The 23,919-nt window shown below is 40.6% G+C and overlaps 1 protein-coding gene across 3 annotated transcripts in view; it reads right to left on the bottom strand.

Moving 5' to 3' along the window:
* Positions 1-4,615: 4,615 nt before the first annotated feature.
* GRM3 (glutamate metabotropic receptor 3) overlaps positions 4,616-23,919 on the bottom strand; it is a 101,763-nt gene continuing 82,459 nt past the window's right edge. Inside the window, exons 4-6 of one of the 3 annotated variants that reach the window (XM_079304348.1) lie at positions 14,460-15,526; positions 10,807-10,981; positions 4,616-5,440 (exon numbers count right to left, since the gene is read on the bottom strand). In XM_079304348.1, the coding sequence (XP_079160474.1) occupies positions 5,367-5,440; positions 10,807-10,981; positions 14,460-15,526 (1,316 nt within the window). In that variant the 3' untranslated portion in view covers positions 4,616-5,366. The remainder of the gene's footprint in view (positions 5,441-10,806; positions 10,982-14,459; positions 15,527-23,919) is intronic. The other 2 variants (XM_079304349.1, XM_079304347.1) reach the window with 2 other exon arrangements.

The following is a 23,919-nucleotide window of genomic DNA, read 5'->3' as shown; positions in this document are numbered from 1 at the left end:
CATTCTCCCAGGCAGTCTAATGGTGTATCTGGTGCAGTGCTAACATAGTGGGATGCAAACCAATACTGTAGACTTTATTTACCTTAAAATAAGAAAACTGCATTTTCCAACAATTAGGCAAGTGTAAACTGAAATACTTGAGCTGACTTCTGCTCTTCTTTCTATATTAAAGATGTAGTAGAGAGGGGAAGTGTTCATTTTCCCATAAGAGACAAATTGTGGAAGCCTTTAACAGTTCAGTAAAAAATCAGCTGTGACCTCCTCTAGTGCTCTGCCAAAATATTCTTACAGCAACCTCCCCTTTACTTCCCCATGGAATCACATTAAAAAACTGTAATTTGATGCCATAAAACAATGTGAATCAGTCTGTTATGTGTTCACTTGATTAAATGGAATACATTTTATTGCTGCCTTTGCATGCTTTTTTTGAAATCTGGAGTCAATTGAATCTCTTTGAGGATTAAGCACATTTTACTGGTGTCTGTATAAATTATTGGCAAATTAGCAGAACATCATTGCCTCAGCTTTGACAGTGCTTGCTAGGGGGGAAATGCACAAAGAATGTGTTCTGGCTTGGCTCTGATTGTGTTAGTTGGTGTTTGTAATACAGAATAACATTGATTAAGGTTTGGGGAAAACTACGTGTCTTACAGCCACAGTGGGAAATTACTGAGTAGCTTAAACGATCTAAATATTTTGTTCAAAGAAAGGATTTGACTATTTGCTTTTGAAAAATAGATTCTAGGATTTGATAGTAGAGGGGAAAGTTTGCAGGTTTTCCAGAGCCACTTGTACCTGTAAAATCAAGGTACTTAATAATAATCAGATAGCAGCAGGTGCCACCATTTAGGAGCCAGTGGTTGTTGACTCTTCTCCAGCAGTGACCAATCCACAGATGCTTCAATGGAAGTGTAGAAGCAGCTACAATTCATGCTGACACACCAGTGGGGATGACATTTCCTCCTCAGCAAGGAATGCTGCTGGTTGGTCTGTATCATGAAGCATGGAGGACTTAAATAGCTATTCTAGATAATATTCCACAACTTCTCTGGGAAGCACATTCCAGTCCCTCATCACCCTCACAATACTTTCTCCTAGCATGTAATCTAAATATCGCCTGTTTTGGTTTAAAACCATTCCCTCTTGTTCTATTACTATCTGCCCATATAAAAAGTAACTATTAATAAGCCCTCCTTAGGTACTGGAAAGCTGCAATGAGGTGTCCCCAGAGCCTTCTCTTCTCAGTGATAACCTCAAGAGAACTCATGTGAAGTTCTGATTGTCTTTGGAGGTGTTCTCTCTTAGTCTTTCCCCTTGTGTGCTACATTCACTGAATTGTTTTTATTCCTTGTTGAAGACTTCTGCACTGTGCTGCTTTGGTAAGATGTAAGGGGAGGGGAATAGGAATAAAAGGAAGTCAGGGTCAGCCTAGGATATGCAGTGTGTGTCACAGTGTCCAGTGACATCCCCAGTGACCTGGCTGCATGTGCCACACTGAATTCATGCAGCAGGAATGAGGGGGACAAGAATGGAGTTGATCATAGGCTGCCATTGTGTTTTGGTTGTTCCTCTGGATCTGTAGAGTAGGAGCTCATCAGGAAGAATTCTGTAAGGTCCATGTACTGTGAGGCTGCTGCTGTAACAGCACCTAAAAGCCACAGTTGGCTTTTGTGATGTGTATTTGCTACCTCATCCATTTCCTCTTGTAAAACCAGCCCAGCCTAGTCCTGACCTTTTCTGCTTGCAGTAAGAAAACTCAGTTTTGCCCTGTTTGTGTTGCTGAGAAGCTTTGAGGTGGCTCTGGATAAACAGCTTCTGTCCTTCAGACTGCAGGCATTAACGAGTAAACAATGGCACCATGGACATCAGACTGTATTTGATGATTAGTTAAATATTTGTTTTGGTCTCACTTATTGTACTACTTAGGTGAAAGATTGCAGTGGAAATATCCTTGATTGGAGCTGAAATTTCTGGGCATGGTCAGGATATTTTGGACATCTTTTTTTCTGGAATTTGTTCCATTTTGGGAGAACATAATATATTGTAAATAGCTTTTGATTTTTCAATTTCAAAAGAATTAATTTTAAAATTGGTTTGGTTATGAGTGAAACCAGCTGTGTTCAATAACTATGGAAAAACAATCATTTGAAGAAAAAATAAAATATTTTGGTTTTCCACAGTAGACTTTGGCATTGCTTTCAAAATTAATTAAAGATGTAAAAAAACCCCAAACTCTTCTAGAAAAAACAAACCAAATCACCGAAAACACATGAACAAAGACAAAAAGCTATGAACAAAAACAAAACACCCCACAAACCTTGATTATTTCAGATTGGCCTGCAATCAACTTTTGGAGTCTAATTTTTCTATTGCTCTCATCCACAATGTTTCTTTTGATTTCAGATTTTAGTCCTGAATGTGCAGGGCTCAGAGCAGTGTGATTACTCTTAAGGATCACAGTCAGGGTACTTGGGAGGAAGTGTGACAGGACCCCCTCTGCTTTGAGGTGAACTGCTCAAATCTTTAAATATGATGGGAGCAATAAAGAGACTAGAAGAGGTTTATACTCTAAACTCGGGTTTTACATAAAGGGGTACAAAAAATATAATAAATGGAGAAACTAAAATAGTGATATGAGACAACAGCAAAGAAAAAAAATTAAAATTCCCTTTCTTAAAAGGTTTTTGTGCTGGTATTGTGTGGAAAGCCTCTGCTTTGTTATTTTTATTTTCTGTCATACTGTGTTTTGAAAGTGGTCTACTTCATCAAGCAATACCAAACAATCTGCATCCATGGACATCCAATGGAAAATAGTGAAAGGTTTGCAGGACAAAGCCAAATAAAGTACAGGAATGTCAGGAGCATTCAGTGGGGATGGAAGTCCAGAGCTCTGCATATGTTGGGGTTTTTTTGTATGAAAATCCCCCATGAAAGTGGCTTTCAAGCCATCTAAATATTCATAGCAGGTGTTCAGACACAGACACTGGGTCATTTTCTCAATAGTGCTATCAAAATGAATGAAAACCTCAGCACAGTGAGATCCTCACCTGCTATAAATTAACTTCACTAGTGTCAATTTTGATTCTGGGGCTGGAATTCATCTGACACAATGCCTTAACTTTTAGTGCAAACTCTGTGGTCTGAGCAAGCTGTGCTTGCCTTTATTTGGAGAGTTTCATCCCTGCCTGAAGTGTCTGACTGAGATAAGCCAGGGGAATTATGCCCATTCCTTTCACTGAGTACAAAGAGAGAGGGACTGACAATCTCAGATGTAGCTGTTTACTTAGTCTTTGTAAACAATGAGTGTTAGATGAGGTGCATTTGACCCTGATTGTGGCTTTCCATAAAAGTTGAGAAGAAGCTCTCACTGGCCTAGGCACTTTTAAGAGCTCCATAAAGACAAGACATCAGAATTATGGTCAGATATTCTGACCTTTTTTCACACTGTGACCAGCCTCTTAGTCACAAAAGAGCACACCAAAGTCAAATGGATGTAGCTGCCCAACCTGAGGTGCTTTAAGAGGTCTTGGTTTGGAAAACAAGACTCCCAGTCTGTCAAAACTTGACCCTGGGCCCTGCATCAGGGTGAGAAACAAGCCTGAAACATCAGGCATGCCAGAAGTGTGGAGGAAGCTGAATGTAGAGCTCTGCAGGTGGAGTGGGCTGATCTCTGCATGTTCTGGGGAAAGTCACAGGGATTCCAGCTCTGGACAGCTCCATGATGCAGAGGTTTAAATGGCTCCCTCTGTCATGGAAGTGTTGACATCAAATGGTCTTTGCTGGTGGATGTGTGGATGCTTAGAAAATATAAGCATTCATCTATGAGTAGGAATTCGAAGAACCCACATCTTTAATTTTTACATTCCAGATAACAGCTACTTCCTTTGCCAGTTCAGCCCTGAAGGACTTGCAGCTTTCCAGAAATGTGTGAAAGCACCTGCAAGTGCAGGAGAATTGGGCTCCAGAGAACATGTACATCCCACACTCTGTATCCATAGTGCCTGACTTTCAAGCCTCTCTGTGTTGCCTTTGAAGTCAATGAGAATTTTGCTATTGACCTCAGCTGGAATGAGATCAATGGGAACAAGCCCTTAGGTAAATATGCTCAGGCACATTAATCAAAGGTGTGTTTGTTTCCTTAATGACTTTTTGGACCTGGCAGAAGATAGGATTTCAGGTTGTTTCAACAGAGTGGGGGCAGCTTTAAGAGTGCAGTTTCAAAAGCCAGACTTTTGAGGTACTTTGCAACTGTCTAGGTAGGTGGTATGGGTGTCTTGAGCATTTGGTTTGAATGCAAAGGTCACCCCAGAGATGTGTGTAAATGTCTCCTGCATTTCCCTTTTTTGACTTTCTGGTCTCTGTGGTGCTCCAATTACCTTTCACAGTACTGTTGATGCAGACAAGCTGAACCAGCTTTGTTTTGGCTGGAGATATTACACAGTCCTAGCTATTTTTTTGACAGATTTTCTTCCAACCTAATCTAAGTTCTCTTTGTTTTTATATGCTACCAATCTATATTGTGTGCATGACACCATTTAGTTGTGCCAAATGAGTGAACCAGAAGTCAAAAATTTTTTGCTAATATCTCATTAAGATGAAATTAGACATTTTCACTTTTGAAAATTACCCTATATTTCAATAACAGAAAAATAAATTGAGATTCTTTAATAATGTGGGGGTGGGGGTTTCAAGAAGAGGGAATTTCCATGTGACCTTGAAAAAGCATTAATCATAAGCACATATATTGTTATATGGATTTTATAACACAGACACCAACCAGCACACAAATACCTGTGTATACACACTCCAGACTTTTTATCCTTTTTATCTAACTTCCTCTCCAGAAAAATGAAATGACCTTGAGAGAGTAAGAAACAAAAATGAAACCATGCTGAAAAACTTTTATCTTTTTATTATTGGCGCCTTTACATTAATACTGCTGTTTTGTGCTGAGAAAACCAATCTGTTACACGTAAGGTAACTGTAATATACAACATAGAAATGCAGTCTAAGTTAATTACAACAAGGAGCTACAAAAAAAATTCGTAGGAAAGAAGTCACCTAACATTGCAACTGTGCTTGCAACAATCACTCCCTTACTGCAGGACTATGCACATTGTGAACCATGGTTATTTACATGTCCCTTACAACCGTTAACAACAGAAGGGCTAAAATCAGTCTAAAAAGTTCCAGAACGTCACTATATACTGTACAATCCTCAAAAATAATTTATTACACTGTTTCTAAAAAAAGGTACTAATTTTGCTTGGATGTCTTTTGTTTTCTGGTGTTCTCTGGAGTGCACAACATGTGCAAAGTTTGTTCCTAACAGTCTAAAAACTCAAGAACTGAACCACGAGCCACAATCACAGAGACGAAGTGGTGGAGTCCAGAACCTCCCTCCCGTTGCACACGGTTGGCACGTACATACTGGCAGATGCTGCAAGAGAAAGAGAGGAAAATCAGCAGAAAGGGGCAACACACAGGGTCAGAATGTGTGTTGGTCTGGACCATCTCACCCCAGTTAACCAAGGTTAATGAAAAGTCACTGTCTGTGTCAGCACAGGGCTGGTGGAGGTGCTGCTTGCACCTAAATGGCAACTCAGAGCTCAGGCTGAAGCATCCTCTGAAGAAACCTGATTTCACTTTGCTGCCCACTGGGTAATGACACTCTCCAAGAAGTCCCAGAATAAAATACAAGATTTTTTTGGGTTTTTTTTAATGATTCTGTGCCACTGGATCTCACTTCGTAGCACTTTGCATGTGCATGTGAATTAATACAGCTAAAATAGTGTTGAAATATCTCCATAGGAAAAAAGTGAACCTTTGTATTTTTTGTGTTTTATTGGTAAGAGATGCTAAGGTCTGATCCTTTGAGCTTTCACATAATTGGAGCAGACATTCATGAAGAAAATATATGTAGTTTTAAAACCAGGAGATAATCTACAATATTAGAATCCTGTGTCAGTCACCTTTTAATTAATAAAAATAAGAATTCTAAGAACATATTGGGTGAAATGAAGAATTTTTTAATAACTGCATTTAAAAGCAAGATTATTTCTCTCCTAATCCCAGGATAATTTCTCCCTATAATATGCTTCACTTCTAGGAGCTCTGGATCAGGATTCAGTATGCATCCAGAGGTGAGGACCAGATTCTGATAGCCTTATTTACATAGTACAACATTTTATACATCAGTTTTTCATTGCTTATGTGGTATTAGGTGACAATTGAATCTGAGCATAACAATCTGTTTCCAAATGCATTTGTATTTTGAGCAGAGAATACATTACCCTATTCTGCTTAAGTCTTGTGGATTTTAATTTAAAAGCAAACTGTTTTGTCTGTCTTTGCCAAAATTATCCATTGGGCATCAGGAACATGTTTTCAGATGCTCTGTGACATCTCTGCTCAGGGCACCATAAAGCTGCTTTTTGAAAGATACATTAGGTTAATGGCAACAGTGACCCAGAGAAATGTGATGCCTTCATCAAAGAAAACACATGGCAAGCAGTGACTAAGTAAACTCAATCATCCAGTGTGAAAAGGAATTTATGCAGCTGACAAGGGCATGCTCAATCTTCCACATCTGGTGCTGGCTGCACTCTCACTTGCACACTGGTTCTGTAAAGATGCTCAGCATATTTTTTAGAAAAAAATATTCATTCTTCAAATCAGCTGGTATTTTTCATTTTCAGTTGAATGAATAAATATTTCATGGAAAGCAGAATTGCCTTAACAAAAGAAATTTAGAGGCATTTATTGGACTAATCTACTACTCAGAGGGCAGGACATCTTCCTGGAACAGGAGGTCCAAGAATGAGCCCCTCTTCTGGATTAGGTGGATGGAATTTCATCTCTCACAACATGGATGTGTGTTGTGAGTCAGAGGTGTGGAGCAACTGTTGTATGTAAAAGACCTCAGGGTATCATGTCTGTGATTTGTAAAAATTAATTTGTATTTTGTATTCTGATTTTATAGTCTGTTTTTAACTGGGTGTAACAGTACAACATTGTAGCAGCAAAATGACCTAAGTTTTTTTTTTTATTGTTGTTATTTTTATTTCTACTTTTTGTTGGAAAATAGAAAAATCAGTTCTGCTCAGGAAGATTTCTGATTCAAATCCCTGTTCTACTGCAGTATGGCTACAGGCAAAAGCATTTTATTTCCATGAACATCAGCCACTTAACCAGAATTTTTTTTAGCTTCAGGCTTTTTTTTTTTTTTTTTTTTTTTTTTTTGAAGTCCAACACACTGACAAGCATGAATAGCTCAAATACTATGGTAACTAGGTCAGGAGGATATCAAAATTGGACAGAAATATATGGTGGTAGGTGAGAAATGAGTGGCCTTGCCTTTTAAGTTTCCAGGCTTCCTGCACAGCATGTACCTCTTGCAGTGCTGGGATGCAGTTATTAACTCTGCTGGGTGGAGTGAAGTGTTCACACTGAGCATGCAGCTCTCCTGAGACAGAACAAAAGACCTGCTGTTCATTCCAGACCTCAGCAGTGCTAATCACTGCCCTGCAGGGTCCTGAGCTACACTCTGTGGCTTACAGCAGCCACCAAGGGGTTTCCTGGAATGCTACTGGAGATGCAAGAGGCACTTCACTTTCATTTCGTGTTGAGACCAAGGAAAAAAGTGTGACATCAGCAGAAGTTGTGATTTGGCTCAAGTTCATGCTTTTGACCTTCCTGGCTGTCCCTCATGTTGCTTAGATAATCCAAGGAAAAGAACCAGAGGTGCAATGCAAGAGCCCAGCACTGCCTTGGTGACCTTGCAGCTTTGCTGCACAGCCAAGAACAGGCAGATCTGAATCAGTGTGCCACTCAGAATCATAGAGCCATGGAATATCCTGCCTGGAAGGGACCCACAAGGATCATTGAATCCAGCTCCCAGCTGTGCACAGGGCAACCCCAAGAATGACACCCTGTGCCTGAGAGCATTGTCTCTACTCATGCCCACAGCTGGACAGCTGTGAGGTAATCTCAGTTATATCTGGGCTAGTTTGGAGCCAGGCCTGGGAAAATAAATTCAGAGGGGGAAAATTGCCAGTCTGGCTATAAACAGTAGGTTCAATTCTCCTTCTGACCCCTGTTCAGGCCACCCGGAGGAGCTCAGCTCTGTGTGCAACTCTCCATGTGGATATAACTTGGATAAATGACACCTGGGTGTAAAAGCTCAGTCCTAATCATAAAGGTGCTTATGAATTCAGGAAGGTGAGCTCTCTGTGAAGTTTCATGGGTGCTGAAGCACATAAAAGAGAAAAACAGAGGAACAACCAAATGGGAGAGACACTGCTGGGGCAGCAGAACTTGTGCAGCACACTGTCTAATGGGAATTTTCAGAATCAAAACAATGTGTCATATATATATATATATATATAACAATGTGTTTATATATACATTCCAAAACATGTCACATACCTAAACACACTCTTGCTCTGCATCTATTTAGCTTAAATCTATATTCTTTTCTTTTAAGTCCAGATTTCAGCTATTACAATGATCAAAGCTCCACATTAGCACTTAGACTATCCAAAAATGAAATGAGTGTCACCTTTTCTCAGTGTTTGACCAGCTTTCATGGCTCAGGAAGCTGTGTCAAAAACTGTCTGTGTGTCACTTGCTGTTTAAGAGCTGCTGTGCTCTTGGCATTCATGATTATATGGTGGTGGCAGCCCTGAGGTGCAATGGAGGTGGGAATCCATGGAGATTGGAAAAACCTCTAGAGCTCTGATAATGTAGAAGAGCTGGCTTTTCAAAGTTACTAGAATGCCCTGGAGCTAATTTTGATGAGTTTGATATCAAGGAGTTTCTGAATGATGAAAATGCCATCGAGAGCAAAATAAAAACAAGCTGACAGCTCCAGGAGTGAAGAGAGGAATATTTTAGACAAAGATTAGAACAAATTTGGATGGCAACCTTTTGGAGTTTTAGAAATGACAAAACAGTTAAGAAAAATAATGGAAATTTATTTAAAATAATCTACAAATTAATGAAAGGGAGTTAGAGAAGATTTTTCATCTTGAAAATATTGTCACTATGATAGACAGTGTTATTTTCCCAAATAATTGTCCTAGATGTGAACCATAGGGCTGTTTCCTTTGTGTGTGATGGACCTCTTAGCCCTAGTTTCATGCCTTTCCATGGTCTAAAAAGCCCATCAAGGTGAGCAGCCCTGTTTCAATTAGGTGGAAGCAGTAAAAGTAAATAACTGCAGCAAACTTTCTAAACAACGAAGTCCTAAGAGATTGTAAGTCTGGATTTTTATGCTTTTCCTAATTACTCAAGCTGTTCACAAGCCTGAAAATGCAGATTTTAATGTGAAGATGTGCAGTGAGGATGTCTCTCAGTTGCATGCATGCTTACACACACATATTTTCCAGCCATTAAAATAAAAGCATCAAATTCCAAAATGCAGTCCAGAATCCAGTACAAAGTATTTATGAATCAAAATTATTTCTGACTAAGCTCCTTCCATAGCATGAGAGTATTAAAAAACTTGGAAAGACCACTTACACAAAATTGATAAGGAATGAAAAGAATCTCATGGGACTTACCATTTCACCAAGGGCCCACATTTCTAAGAGTTTTTGGGAATTGATTGGTCTTTTGGGAGTGCTCAGCACTTCAGGCACATAGTGCCATCTCATTAAATTTTCCAGAATAGCAAGGAGTGTTTGCTCTGTGGTGCCAGGGCTGGATGCAGATGACACTGGGGATCTATACAACCACATGGCTGATCTCTTGTTAAGGGACTCTGGGTGTTCTTGCACAGTGTATTTTGGGATGGGGTCCCTGGCTGGGTTCCCTTCACTTCCTAATCCTTGCCAATGTGATACATATCAGGGTGCCAAGTTACTTCCATGCTCTGTCTGAAATCTGAAGAGCCAAAGATTTTGAGACAATTTTGAAATTTAAGTGACACTCAAAAACCTTAGGCTAGGTTAGTGTGAACTTGCTGGAAAAGCCTTGCTCTGTGTCCCCCCTTTCCTCTGTTTCTAATTCCCTTTCTTTTTATAGTTGCAGTGTGCTTTTCAATTAGATTTCCAGGGTGGACATGCTGTCCAGAGAGCACTGTGAATGGAGTGCTGTGTGCTCCCATCTTTGATGAATTAAGTCAGTTAAGCTAGATGAAAAAAACCCAAACAAATATACAGGTGACTATTTTTTGTTTGGCTGTTTTGGGGTTTTTTTGTAATTCATAAAGCCTTCTGAGCCACTCACCCAGAAAAGGAGTGACAGCCTCAAAAAACAAAATCACAAAAGCTGTGAATCTGCTTGTGATGAAGAGAGAGAAGATGAAGGAAAGAAGGGAATCAGAGCAAATGAGTTGCTCTTGCAACAGAACACTGATTGCTTCTCGGGGCTGTGGCACTGACAAAGGCTATTGATCATGCTCTGCATACAGATGCAGTTTATGGCATCCCTTGGATGCATTTTCTGCAGCCTGGGAGCCTTTCCTTATAATGCAGATGATGAGGCATTGAGAGCACACTGTGCTGTGGCCCAGATGCTGTCAGTGCTGCTCTGACAGGAGCACTCCAAGGCAATCTGCTCCTGTCCCACTGCCAGAGCCACAGAGAGACAGGGGCTGCTGGGTGTGTGCAGCAGCCTGGAGGCAGTGCCTGCCAAAACCTTCCTGCTGACTTCAGTGCGCTTCAGAGCTGACTCCCCTGGGAGGGGGGTGAGTTTTCCTCTCCAGACACAAAGGTATGATGCTTTCACAGGGTTACAGTTCAGCCCACCTTGTCTTTGCCTGAACCCACCAAGCCCCACAGAGGTGGCAGCCCTGTTACTTACACTGGGAGTAAGTGGTGCCAGTCCCACTGACGCTGAACCTGTTGAGGTGGAGCCTGTGGGTCACCACGTTCTTCTGGGGCTGGAACAGGATGATGTGCACCTTGGGTGCAAACAAGCAGCCCAGCACAACAAAGCCACTGAGACTCACAGAGATGCACATGGTGGTGGTTTGCACCTAGGAGAGAGTGGGCACAAAGCACTGTGTTTCAGTATGGAAAGCTCTGAAATGCAAAATATTAGAAATGTTACTAGTCAACAGCACGAGCCACAGTCCTGGGGGTTTGCGCTGGTGCAGGCTGCTGTAACCTCTGTTGCATCCTTATCATCCCAGTATCAAGGGAATGAGGTACTGGTGGTGCCCTGTGTCTCTGCATTTAAGAGAGAGATTGATTGTGTTCTCCCTCATTTTAGTACAGAAAGGATAGATCTGCTCTCTTTCTCTCCTACCCTTGATCTCTAACCCTCTGTAATGCTTGTCATGCAATATCTGAACAATGTTGGCTGCAGTGGGAGCCAGCTCACACACAGTGCACATTCTATTTTACATCAGGTGTCTCATGCAGAGCATCCATCTGAAAACCAGTTTAGTCTCTAGCTCACTCCCAATCAGAGAACTTGAGTAAGTCCTTTGTGAAATAGAGGTGTGATTTGGAGTAAAAAAAAATAAAATCTGGTGACTGCATTCAGACTGGGTCTGAATGGTGTCCTGATATTGAGGCATCTTTTTTGGGCTCAGAAATGAATTGTTTGTAAGGCTGAAGGATTTTAGAAGAGTTGCCTTGGGGCATTTGTTAGCGTAGCTTTGCTGGCACTGTCTATCTTTTATCCTTTTTATTCAATAGCATAACTAGGTGCCAGTTTACTGCCTCATTTTCAGTTTATAGTCTTTTCTTTCAAGCAGATTCCTTAATTAAGATGTTGAATTAAACTGCTTTAAACTCTATTGCTTAATTTGAATGATTATACATCTATGGCTCATTTTTCCTTAGTTATACTCCTGCAGTTCTTTGAGATTAGCCTTCTTCCATGGGAATGCTTCTCATATCTCCTTGCCAGATATAATTGGTGCAAATTGGAAAACAGAGTAAGGAATGGACATTGTTGCTTTACATATATACTAAGCACAACTGGTATTTTATGACCAATGAGGATAATTAATGTGATCATTTAATAGTCACCCTTTGCACAACGTGGATGTTGCAAGCACCATGAAATGTGCTCAGCTTTCACTGGGTGAGTGAGCATGGAAGATCCAACAGAACCTGCCTGAGAAAGGAACACCTTAGCTTCACATTTTTCTTCACCTCTCTGCATTTTGTCCACAGACCTTTGCTGTCAGATCAGGTGAATATTGAACTGGGTGCTGTATGGGTAAGACAAGACAGGAGTTTTCTTATAGAACAGGAGTAAATGAATTTAATTTCATTAGTTTCAAGTACGTTTTTCACTATCAAAGCCCTCTTCCCCCACCCTGCTTTTCCTAGGGTTTGTGCTGCCTGGAGCAGCTCAGCTGTGCTGGCATAATTACACACTCAATCAATTAAATGATCTGGGTTAAAAATAGCTCCATCCCACAGGGTTCCTTTTAATTCAGGTCACTCCAGTGGTTCAGTGTGTAACCCAGCCTCACAGACTGGACTGGTGTGCTGGCAGAGTGGAGGAAATCCCACCAGACCATGTGCTATGCTAAGGCATATGGAGAACAGGGAGGTGATTTGGGACAGCCAGCACTGCTTCACCAAGGGCTACAGATTTAATTTATCTGGAATTCTGTAGAGCCTTTGATAGGTGCCCCCCAGCATCATTCTCTCTAAACTGGAGAGATATGGATTTGATGGGTGGGCTGTTAGATGAATAAGAAATTGTTTGGATGGTCACATCCAGAGGACAATGACTCGGAGTCCTGATGGGCATCAGTGACAAGTGTCACTTCAGAAGACACTTCCATACTTGGACCAGTGTTATACAATATCATCATAAATGACACAGATGAAGGAATCAAGTATATCCTCAGTAAATTTGCAGATAACTCCAGGCTGAGGCTGTTTCTAAGGCTGTTTATTGTTGATGCTACCAGACTACATTAGGATGGCACAAGTTGATTCAGAGTCAACATGTGACACTGCTTGGAAATGAAATATGGGCTTTTCAAAGGAACCCCAGAAGTGTAGACTTGCTATGAAAGTATCAAAAAGATGTCAAAAGCATTTTCTGTTGATTTTATAGTACTTGAGTTGGTTTATTTGGAACCTTGTATATAAATTCAATGCCTACCAGTGGTTTTGAAAACTCCACTCAGGAGATAAGGCTGTAAAATTCTGCTTGAACAATCAAGTCATGCTCCTCTTGGCCATTACTGTCTGTACTGCCCACTCATGTGACTGTCTGCACTTATATTTCCCTCCTACTGTGTCTGTCTTCCTGATTGCTTTGGGTGTCCAGAGCTGTTCCCCAGTGCCTTCCTTAAACTTTTCCTTCATTAGCTTCAATCCATTACTTGCTATTCTAACTTCTCCTGAGACTGAATAATCCCTTCCTCTCGTTTTGTTGCCTTGAAATTATTTATAGTCTGTGATCACGTCTCCCTGGGTTTACTCTTGTCTAGACTAAATATATTTAGCTCTTTTACTGTCACTCTGCATGTCTCACTGCGTCATTTGTTACTTATCCTTGTTTTCTAGGGGTTTTCTGTGCATTTCCTGAGCTGAGTAAAATAGTACTAAATGTATTTCCAGGGTGGCCATACCAAAAGTATGTTAAGTGACATTATTAGCTCCACAGTTTTATAAGCTATTTCATGTACACACTATTGGCAATAAAACTCCCCTTAGGTAATCTACCTTTCTTCTGGGCAGAAAGTTGAACTAATTCTCTGCAAATTGCTGCAAGGGCCACCTCCCCCAGTCACTTCTCACATCATAATAACTGTGAGATTTCCAGTGGAGCAGACCTGAATCTTTCTTCTGAGGCAATTTCCTTCTGTTCAAAAATATGATTTTATTGAACTTGAAGCTTTGCAACACTATCTGACAATTTAAACAGTTTAATGCTTCTAAAGTTTGCTGGTGAAGGATAACCAATATTTGCTGCTCAGTGAGGTATGTGTTTTAAAAATGCAGAAAGAAAAAAAAGTTCTGTATTTAAGTAGAAGTTTGTTACATTTTTTTTTAACAACCCTGTTTCATAGGAAATTTTTAAATTCTATCCTTATATTTTTTTATTTGGAAGGAAATACCATGTTTTAATAGCAGATTATTTTTCAGAAGTAGACTGGTTAGTACAGATTTTCTTTTAAGCTCAATTTCTGCCAAATAACTCACTATGACTAATTTTAGGTCATGATCTACTGGGTTTTTCTGCTAGTATTGTGACTTCAGATAGTGATGAACCCAAATGAATAATTAATCCATATGTTATGCCTCTATTGCAATCAGAGTAAAAGTATAAATCCCTTAGAGCTCTGACTGCAAATGCTCTTTTTGAAATGAAACTACCTTTCTTAGAAGTTAGCCAAAATCTGGTGAAATTGAAAGAAAATTTGTTTGCAAGGAACCCAGAGGACGAAAGAAGTGAAAAAAAGCCTTTAGTGAATTCTGACAATGTCCTCTAAAGTTTTGCATGTGAGTTATGGAAGCAGAAGTCCAAAGACTTACTCTGTAGTCACTGGATGTCACATAAAATATGGGGAGAAAGGCCAGCCAAATGATGCACGTGGTGTACATTGTGAAACCGATAAACTTGGCTTCGTTGAAGTTCTCTGGACATTTCCTGGTTTTGAAGGCATACACAGTGCATAGAACCACGAGGAGGACATCGTACGTCAAGGACATCAACATACTGGAATCTTTGACGTTGCATTTCAGGATGACAGTCTCTCTCTTCTCGGGCAGCGTGTATCGCCTGGTGCCCGGCGCCTCCAGGATGAGCCACACGGACACCACCACCACCTGCACCAAGATGAGACTCAGGCAGATGAACACCTGAGAGCTGGGGCTGATGAACTTGGGCCTCTGAGCGCCGTTCTTGACGCCATCGAATATTCTGGCGATGCAGTTCGTTTTGGTCAGGAGGGCAGAGTAGCAGACGGCGAAGGAGCTGCCCAGCCCCAAACGGCGGAGGGTGCAGATGGCTGGAGAAGGCTTGGCTATGAAGAAGAAAGTCATGCTGTAGGACAGGAAGACCCCAAAGAGCAATATGTAGCACAGTTCACGGCCAGAGGCTTTGACCAGGGGCGTGTTGTTGTGCTTGATGAACACTCCGATGACCATGAAAGTACAAATGAAGCCCAGGCATGCGATGGTAACAGGACCTATTGCCCAGGCATCTTCCCACTTGATGTAATCTTCTGGTAGGTCATAGCAGCCAGTCAGGTCAGCTGTGGGCCATTTCCCAGGCCCGCAGTCTGCACAAGTGAATTCATCAGCCAGGTACTCATAGGTTTCACAGGGAATACAAATCCAACAGCAGACATCTCCAGGTTGCATATTCTTCATCTCATTAGGAGCACAGGGGTCGCTGCACTGGGAGACAGGGACAGAGCTCCTGGACCAGTGGATAGAGTCTACCTCCAGTGACAGAGTTTCTGCCCACTGACCAACCTTCACATAGGAGTATCTGTCTCCAGTGAACTGGAAATTGAACACGTTGTATCGTCCTATCCCATCTCCATAGGCGTCGAATTTGACCATACTGTCTGCATCATTGGGAGGGTTGAATGGAGCTGTGGAGAGAGAAAAAAAAAGAAATAGAGAAATGTTATTACCAAAGCTACATATGATATTTTTTTCATCCCTTTGGCAAGCACAAACACCTGACAGATTATAGAATACAATTCAGTTGTTGAAAGGTAAGTAAAGAGATCTTTGTATGTCTCAGTTTTGAACTTGGAAGAAGAGCTCAGATAATGGAACTCTATTTCACTTTACACTCACACATTTGAGATGACCAATGTCCTTACTTTATTTTGTCTTGGATACAAATCAGTTCTCTATTTCTCTCAGTATACATCACTCCTGTCTTTCACATTTTCTCTTGAAAGAAAAATGTCTTCTTCTGAGTCTTAGCATTTTTTGGCGAAACTTGGCTGCCATGATATAAGAAAAATTAGACAGTCAGGTCATTAAATGTCAGTTTTGATGCCAACAGTCTGGAATGCAGTCAAATAGAGGATTCACTTTTAGGCTGATGGAGAAGTAACTGTGAAGTTCTCAACAATTTCTTACTACGTCTTTTTCTCCTCTCCCCCTGCTGTAGCAAGTTTTGAATCCCTTTTATTTTGCTTCAGTTTTACCAGTTTCTGATATTTCTTGTATGGTCTGAGGTCCCCAGCACATATTGCTTTGGGGAACAGATGAAAAAACCACAAGCTGGATCTGGGACCTTCTGTGAAAACAATATTTAACACTTCTAACTGGTAAGCTCTGGAAAGTTTTGTTTTTCCGCCAGCTGATGCCAAGGAATGAAGAAATATTAAAAATCTGTGAGGAAATTGCATTTACCATGTGATTTATTGGTCATTTGCTGTAGCATCAAAGGTAAAAAGCTTTACAGGAAGGAAGCAAAAGGGCTTTTTTTAACATTGATGAACAGTAAAGGTGATTTTATTTCCCAATGTCTTTGGCCATAGAATTGGTTCCACTGTCATTGCTGTAATAAATTCTTTCCCTACCTCTGTGCCCATGCTGTGCTTGAGCTTGAGCAATATTGTATAAGGGTGTAATACCTTCCTCCACTTCACCTCCAGATACTTTGGATTTCCTGTGGTGGATTTATTTAGCTTCTTTAAAACACTGAGGCCAACTTCTTTCACCTTTATTCCTGCAGAGTATTACCTTATTTTGCAGTACTCTGGCTAAGGTCAGTAAAAGGGACACTGGGTTTTGGTACAGAAGCCCCACCTGGAGGGTTGAAATTGTGATCTGCACATCCTCAGGTGCTGCACTTGGAGTACATTTCTTTCCCAACTTTCTGCTTGTTGTAGGCAAAGTCAGAATAGAATTTAAAGACACCTATACTCTCTTCTGAGTCTTCTGAGTCAAGACTCTGCTTGTTCTCATGTCTGCCCTCTCCTGCTCCTTCCCACCTCAGATGGGTCAGCCACAGTGGTGGACAGCCTTGGTTTGCAGGATTACAGAACCATGGAATTACAGAATAATTCAGGTAGGAAGGGCCCTCTGATCCAGCCCCCCTGCTCAAGCAGAGCACATGGCACAGGATTCATCCAGACAGCTCTGGAATATCTCCAGGGAAGCTCCTCAGCCTCTCAGGCCACCTGTTCCAATGCTCAGTCACTGCACATAAAAGTTTTTTCTCATTTTGGCACGTTTCACTTTCTGTGTTACTGCCATTGAGAAGAGCCTGGCTCCCTTAGTTACCCACACACACTGATGAGGTCCCTCTCAGCTGTGTCTTCTAAAGGCTGAACAAGCCCAACTCCATCAGCCTTTCTCTAAAGACAGGTGATGCAGTCCCCTTATCACCTTTGTACCCCTCTGCTGGACTTGCCCCAGAAGCTCCATGTCTTTCTTGAACTGTACAAATTAGGATAATAGGGGTAGCCCAGGAATTTGTAAGAAGTTTATTTTTTTTTTTGTCACCATTGGCATCATAGTTGTAATACTATGTAATCCAACAAGACTTCTGAAAGCACAAAAATTAAGAGCACCACAATCCTCCCTCAAATGGCCACTCTTGCTCTCAATGAAACAGGTAGATAAATTCAAAATATAGGCCAACAAGAAGAATATTAAGCAGCTTTCCTCCTCTCCCTCCTCCTCCTCATGCACAGGCGTGCAAGCTCCCTCATCCAGGAGCAGCATTAAAACAAAATCATAATGCAGCACTTAACAGCTCCTCAATAATGTGCTGTCATTGCCAGTGTCTTACTCCATTATTCATAACACTTCCATAGATTGCAGAAGCTGTTAACACAGCAGCCCAGCCTTAAGATCCAGTTTATTCACTTCAGTGTTACCCAGGCCAGCTCCTGGGAGCCTGAGGCTGCTGCTGGCCCCAGTGGAGCTGCAGGTCAGGAAACTGCAAGCTGCTTCTTTGGCATAACTTGAAGGCCACAAGTGCCCCAGTGCAAGTTACCTGAGGGTCTGAAACACCAGCACTCTTCAGGAAAGAATTCCCTCTGTGTAACATGCTTATCGACCTCTTATAGAAGTTCTGGCAGAATATTTGTCATTTAAATAATAAATAGAGCAAAGTATTTTCCTTAGACTTTGCAGGTAGGTCCAGAAGGCAAAGCAGGTAATCTCACACAGAGTTAGCTCAAAGCTCAAGTATAATTGCCTTCCACAGGGCTGTTCCCACGCTACAAGAACAAAGGATTTTTGTAGGACAACATGTTCTAAGTTAACCAAAGCTTGTAGCTTGAAACATTCATTTTTAGTGGCTACTGAGAGAGGAAAATAAATCACCCTCTTTCAGATGGAAAGGATGAAATCATTTAACCAAACAATGATGTATTAAATTATAGTATGGTGAGCCAAAGCCTACAAATGAGCCCACTGGGTGGCAGCAATTAATATACCCACTGATTATATATAAAATCACTGAGGCATTTTAATGTATCATTTATCAACGTGTTCTAGGTCCTGTAGGATCACTTCCAGAAAGTAATGTTTTCACAAAATATGATGTAATAATAATGATAAAATTAAGATGCTTATAGGTAAGAAAGATGCTTATCACAAGAAGGCAGGACTATATGCTTTAGAGTAAAAGTAACCCTTTTTGCAAATTAGTTTTGTCAGAGATGATGTCAGGCTGCCATAAGTCACTCTGCAGTTTTTTTTTAATATATATCTCAGTTTTGAGAGGAAACCTACAATCTTTATAGCAGATATTTCTGGCAGATCTATTTCAGAGTTGTAGCTCAGCTCTTTTACATTCATCCCTTGGGAGAGGACAGACAAGACTCTGGGTCTCATCAGCTGCTAGCTAAGACAATTTGAACTTTGCCTCCTTTGAGCCTTTTAATCTTCTCCATTCCTTGCACTTCATGAAATGAGTTAGCCCTGTGTAAAGCAGCTATACAAGAGGAATTTTGTAAAAGAAGTTATCCAAGAAAATAAAGGATAATTAAAAAAGACTTAAAGCAGTGATGCTTTGTGTTCCAGCCTGCAGCATTTCAGCAATGAAGATGCAACAGCAGTGACATTTATAAGAGCAGGAGGGCAGAAGACAGAAATCTTTGGAACCTCTGTGCAGGCAGCTCAACTTTGTCAGCTCCCTGGAGGAATCCTACTGGAGGAGAGGATTCCACTGTGCAAGTGGAGGACAAACTCCTTCAGCTTCAGATAAGAGAGGAATAACTGCAGATTTATGACTGTTTTAGTAGCAGATACGGATAAGAACATAAAATAACATCATAGTTTTTATGTAGTGAATTATGTAATTTGTTTCCATCTTCCTAAGTGGGATCAATTTTTCCAACAGTCACATAACTTGCAAAAACGTGCTTATCTTCTGTTGGAAGCAGGTGAGTTGCTTTCATTCAGAAATCTTTAATATTTTTGTGTCAGTGATGCACAGCTCTTGGTGACATGAAAAATTTCAGAAAGAAAGTTCTGCAGGGGAAATTTATCTTTGGTCAAAATCTTTATTTGAAGAGCTAGTATGAGAAATACTTCTAATTCTGCACATTGCCTCAGTTGAGTGAAAAATACTCCAGGATTTTTTAGCAAGGAATGAATAGATGATGCAAACAAAAGCAGTTTTCATCCTAATTAGGCACTGGAAATATTTTAAGAGGCTGAGCAGCCTAAGGAAAGATGTGTGTCATCTTAACTGGCTTGGAATCAGACTGGGTTTTGTTTGTCAGGAACATCTTTGGGCCAGGAAGGATATTTTGCAGAGTCCTGCATGTGCCTGGCACAGATTGGAGTGTGTAGATGCTGTCCTGTAAAACATCCCCAGTAACACTTCCAGGTAGGAATGAGAACAGCTATCCCTACATCTAAGAACATTCTTCATGTCCACTACAACACACATCTGTTCTTTGTTTGCAGAGTATTCTTTCTAAACAAGGTACAGATCACAGAGGCACAGCTCACTAGCTAGGAGGCAATTCATTAATAGCAAGGCTTGTGAAAGCACTGCAGTTTTTCAGCTTGGCAGTTGGCAAAGCTGGGAGATTTAATATGGTTTGGAAAGAGATGTAGAAAGAACTATTGGGTGCACTGGAGGTACCTTCTTCCACAGCTTGTTAGCCCCAAAGATTATGAGGAGATCATGATTAAATAGAAATGGGAAAGTAAAGAGGGAACAGACTGGAGTTCCTGAAAAGTTCAGTAAAACCTCCTTAGTCTCACTAGATGGTGCTGCAAAAACTCAAACATCCTGATTTAAGATTGAAAAATAAGACATTTTTTATGTAACAGAAAAATATAGTTATTTTTTAATCTTCCCCCCTACTCTTCCTGTTACATATTCAGAGCAATGCCTTTTAAAAACACTTTAACAAAGAGCCTAGATAATATTATAACAGGATATGGTGTGTTTGTCCAACAGGCTCATCTGTGTGTATGATGCCTTATCTTGAAAAGTATCAGAAAAAACATTTCTCTTAATTCCCTTTTATTTTTAGCTCAATATGGCTTTTTGAGGTCAAAGTAACTTATTTCTGCTTGGCTGAACATTTAGACTGAGCAACAGAGACCTGATGCACCCACTCCCATTCTGTTTCAGCACAGCACAGCTGGTTTCATACCTGATTGGCAGAAAGCACATTGAAATTTGGCAATTTAAAAGTTAGTGTGGGGAAAGACAAGAGTGAAGTGTCACTAGATTGTCCCTCTCCACAGAATACAGTTTCCACAGAGATAAGCAGTCACTTTTAACCTCTGCACCATCTCTGGGTGTGTTTGGGTCATATGCAGCATTGATTCTTCCCATTTAAGAAATTAATGGGACAAATGAGACAGATTAGTCTCCTGCAAATGTAATTTTTCTATCTATGCCTACAGATATTCCATTCAGGTCTATAGTTTCTCTCTTAGGCTAGACACTGGCTGTAGGGAATTTTAAAACTATTCATAGACCCCCACAACTTTTGCACTGGTCAGAGACAGAAATGTTTTCCTCAGGCCTTGTTGCAATCATCTGTTAAGGAATATATGTGGATAAGTTAGGTATCCCAAACTTGTATCCTACAAAAGAGAATGAGTATTTTTAGGGTCCACTGTACAGTGGTATCTAGAACAGCCCAGCCAAACTGTTCTTTTTTCTGTTGACCACCATGAGTGTGACTGTCTGGAATACATCCACTGTTTTTGTATCTGAAGGGAAGTGAGATGGATGGCACCAGTGTCTGGAGCTCCAAGCTCACAGCTGGAGCACCAAGGGGCTTCAGAATGTCCTGAGGGCAGGTGTCCCACAAGCTGCTGCACAGGCTGCTGTGGAGTGCTATCCACATCTGTCTGTGCTATCAGAGAGAACAGCCTGGGAACAGGTGCAAAATTAGACAAGAAGGATCTGGAAAACCAGAAGAACTCCTTTGGTTTGTCATTATCCTCACTCTCCTCAGCCTGGCTGAGCACAGAACTCCCAGGCTACCTTTCCTGTGAATTGCTTGCCTCAAGCATAATGTTTTACATTTCCAGGTAGGTGTTGTCCTCTTGCTTGTGAGGCTCTTGGGCATAGGTGTGGTCTTTAGGACATGAGGAGAATGAACTAGATGCTAAGTTACAAACCTTCATCAAGGAAACTGTGAAATTGCCCTTATTCTTTTTAAGGAAATATAAGGAAATAAAAGAAGAATTTCTTCTTCCTTAAAGCATTTGGATTTCGAGACATGGAGGGTAAAAGCATGAGCAAATTCTGCACTCATACTTCTCCTTAAAAATACAAACATCTCCCATAAAATTAAGAATATTTCTTGCAGTTCTTTGGTTAAGGTTGGATTAATTTAAGATAAAACATATACTTATGAAAAATCTTCCAAGGTGATTTTCTTTTTTTTTTTTTTTTAATAAGTCTGCTAGGTTAATAATTAATATGTGTAATTTGTGAGATTCCAACATAGAAATGTCTTTCAACTGACACCACTCTTTTAATTTAAGTTTATCCACTTAAAGAAATGGTTGGCACAAGAGGCAAAATGCATGCAACGTAATTCAAAACAGCAATCAGCTTGCAATTACAAAGGAAATTAAACCATGCCTTCAAACTGCCTAACTCCTCCCTCAGGCCAGCTCTCTGTTCATGCACAGAAGCAAGGAAGGGGAGCCCAGTCCCTTCATGCAGAATTATGGCCACTCTTTAGGGGGACAGAACACCAGCTCAGGAGCTGGAACTGGGAGTTCTGGGCTGGCCTTTGGTAGCTCTTGAAATGTTTTGATCTGAGGAAAATTTGAGTTGGCTGGTGAGTTCTCTGTCAGTTGTTGAACATTAATGTTGGTCTCAGTCTGTGTTTTAGTTGTGACTTTCTGCCAGTTCAGGGGTTATGGGTACCCTGTGTCCAATTTGAGCTCTGGGCGAGGGACATTCCCATGTGTCCTCAGAGCTGGGAACTGGTGCCATGCCTTTTACCCTCTCTTCCCAGTACATCCAAGGTGCAGCTGGAAGAGATTGAAGCTGTGTTTTAACTTTGTTAAAATTTACTTTTGGACTAAAGTGGGTACAAGGTTGTTATATCACAGGAGCATGAATTTTTCTCTTTTTGGAGGCACTGTTCCATGATGTGCAAATTCCACCCCCAGATTGCAGACATAGCTGTCTAAGGAAGTGTTAAATACCTAATAATATTTTTGCCCTTCTTTGTCAGCCTGAAGGAAATATGAATAGATTTAGTTATTAAGATATTAAAGGAAGTTGGTTAAAACATTTTCTCCTCTATGGGGACTGGAGGATTAGAGAGGTGTTTCCAGACAAGGCTCTGAATAATTTAGTTAGATAGTTTGCCCTTAGAGATCAGAAGCAAATGAACCATGAAATAGACCCTCTGGCTGTTATTTCCTAATTGACTTGATATGAAGACACTCCCAAATCAGGTGGACTGACATAGATTTAATTACTTACACTGCAATGTATTTAGTAGTAGTAATATTGTAGCTGTGACAGTCCAAGATGTAAGAAATTTCAAGTGTCTAAGAAAGGCAGTATTTCTTATTAGACTTACAGATGGAAGAAATGCACAAGCTTTCAGGCCCAAGGTCACTCCATTAGGTCACCAGCACCATTGCTCAATAAATCTGACCTTCATTTATTTTGAAGGAACAACTCGGAGTTTAGTATATCAGGTTTTTATTTCCTGCAGGAAACACAATTTCCCTTTGCAAACAGCCTCATTACTATCAATTTGCAGAGTAATTGCTGAAAGCTTTCTGTTCACTTCTTTAGAAGTATAGAGTTCAGAAACACAAGGGCTGATCGAGATGCAAGACAAGATATGAGAAAGAGATGTTATGCCAAAAGCTTCTTTTTTTTTCCCTAGGTATGTGGGCAGTCTAATAAAGGTATTGCCTCTTCCTACAAATCTTATGACTCTATGCTATTATTTTTGTTAAGGAGCTACTGAAAACTCTCAGCAATCATCCTACAAATTGCTAATAATGAGGCAATTTGCAAAATGAAATTGTATTTGCATTAGGGAAATAAAACCCTAAGTAGTGAATTCTAAGGATTGCATGTATTTGAAATAATTGAAGCTCAAATTTATTGAACATTTTGTGAGAAAAAAAAGGAGTTATAGAATGCCTCAGAGCTGGAATAAAGACTCAATACCACGGTGAAACACAGGTACCTTTAGGCTCAGAGATGTTATGCAGCTCACTTATAGCATTTGGCACATCTGACATAATGCTGGTGGAGGAAAAAGAATTGGAGTACAGCTGGAAAAGTAAATGGTTCACACATCACATGGTGTAGGATTCTGGATTGGATCCTTTTCTTCTAGGAATATAATACGTGAATGAAATAAAAAATGACCCATATTTCTTGGACATAAGTTTAATTAAAGTGTCTATTTTGGGAGTGCAGTTTTCTTACAGACTTCCTATAGAGAGTGGAAAGGAATTGGCACCTCCAAAGGTGGCTCTTGCTAATGTGAGATGCTGTCAGGGAGATGGGTATCTTCCTCCATCAATAGTTCTCCAGTTATATTAC

Source organism: Erithacus rubecula (genome assembly GCF_903797595.1).
Source record: "Erithacus rubecula genome assembly, chromosome: 4".
Taxonomy (NCBI): Eukaryota; Metazoa; Chordata; class Aves; order Passeriformes; family Muscicapidae; genus Erithacus; species Erithacus rubecula.
Note: the sequence above shows the minus strand (reverse complement) of the source record. Positions and strands in the feature narration are given on the sequence as shown.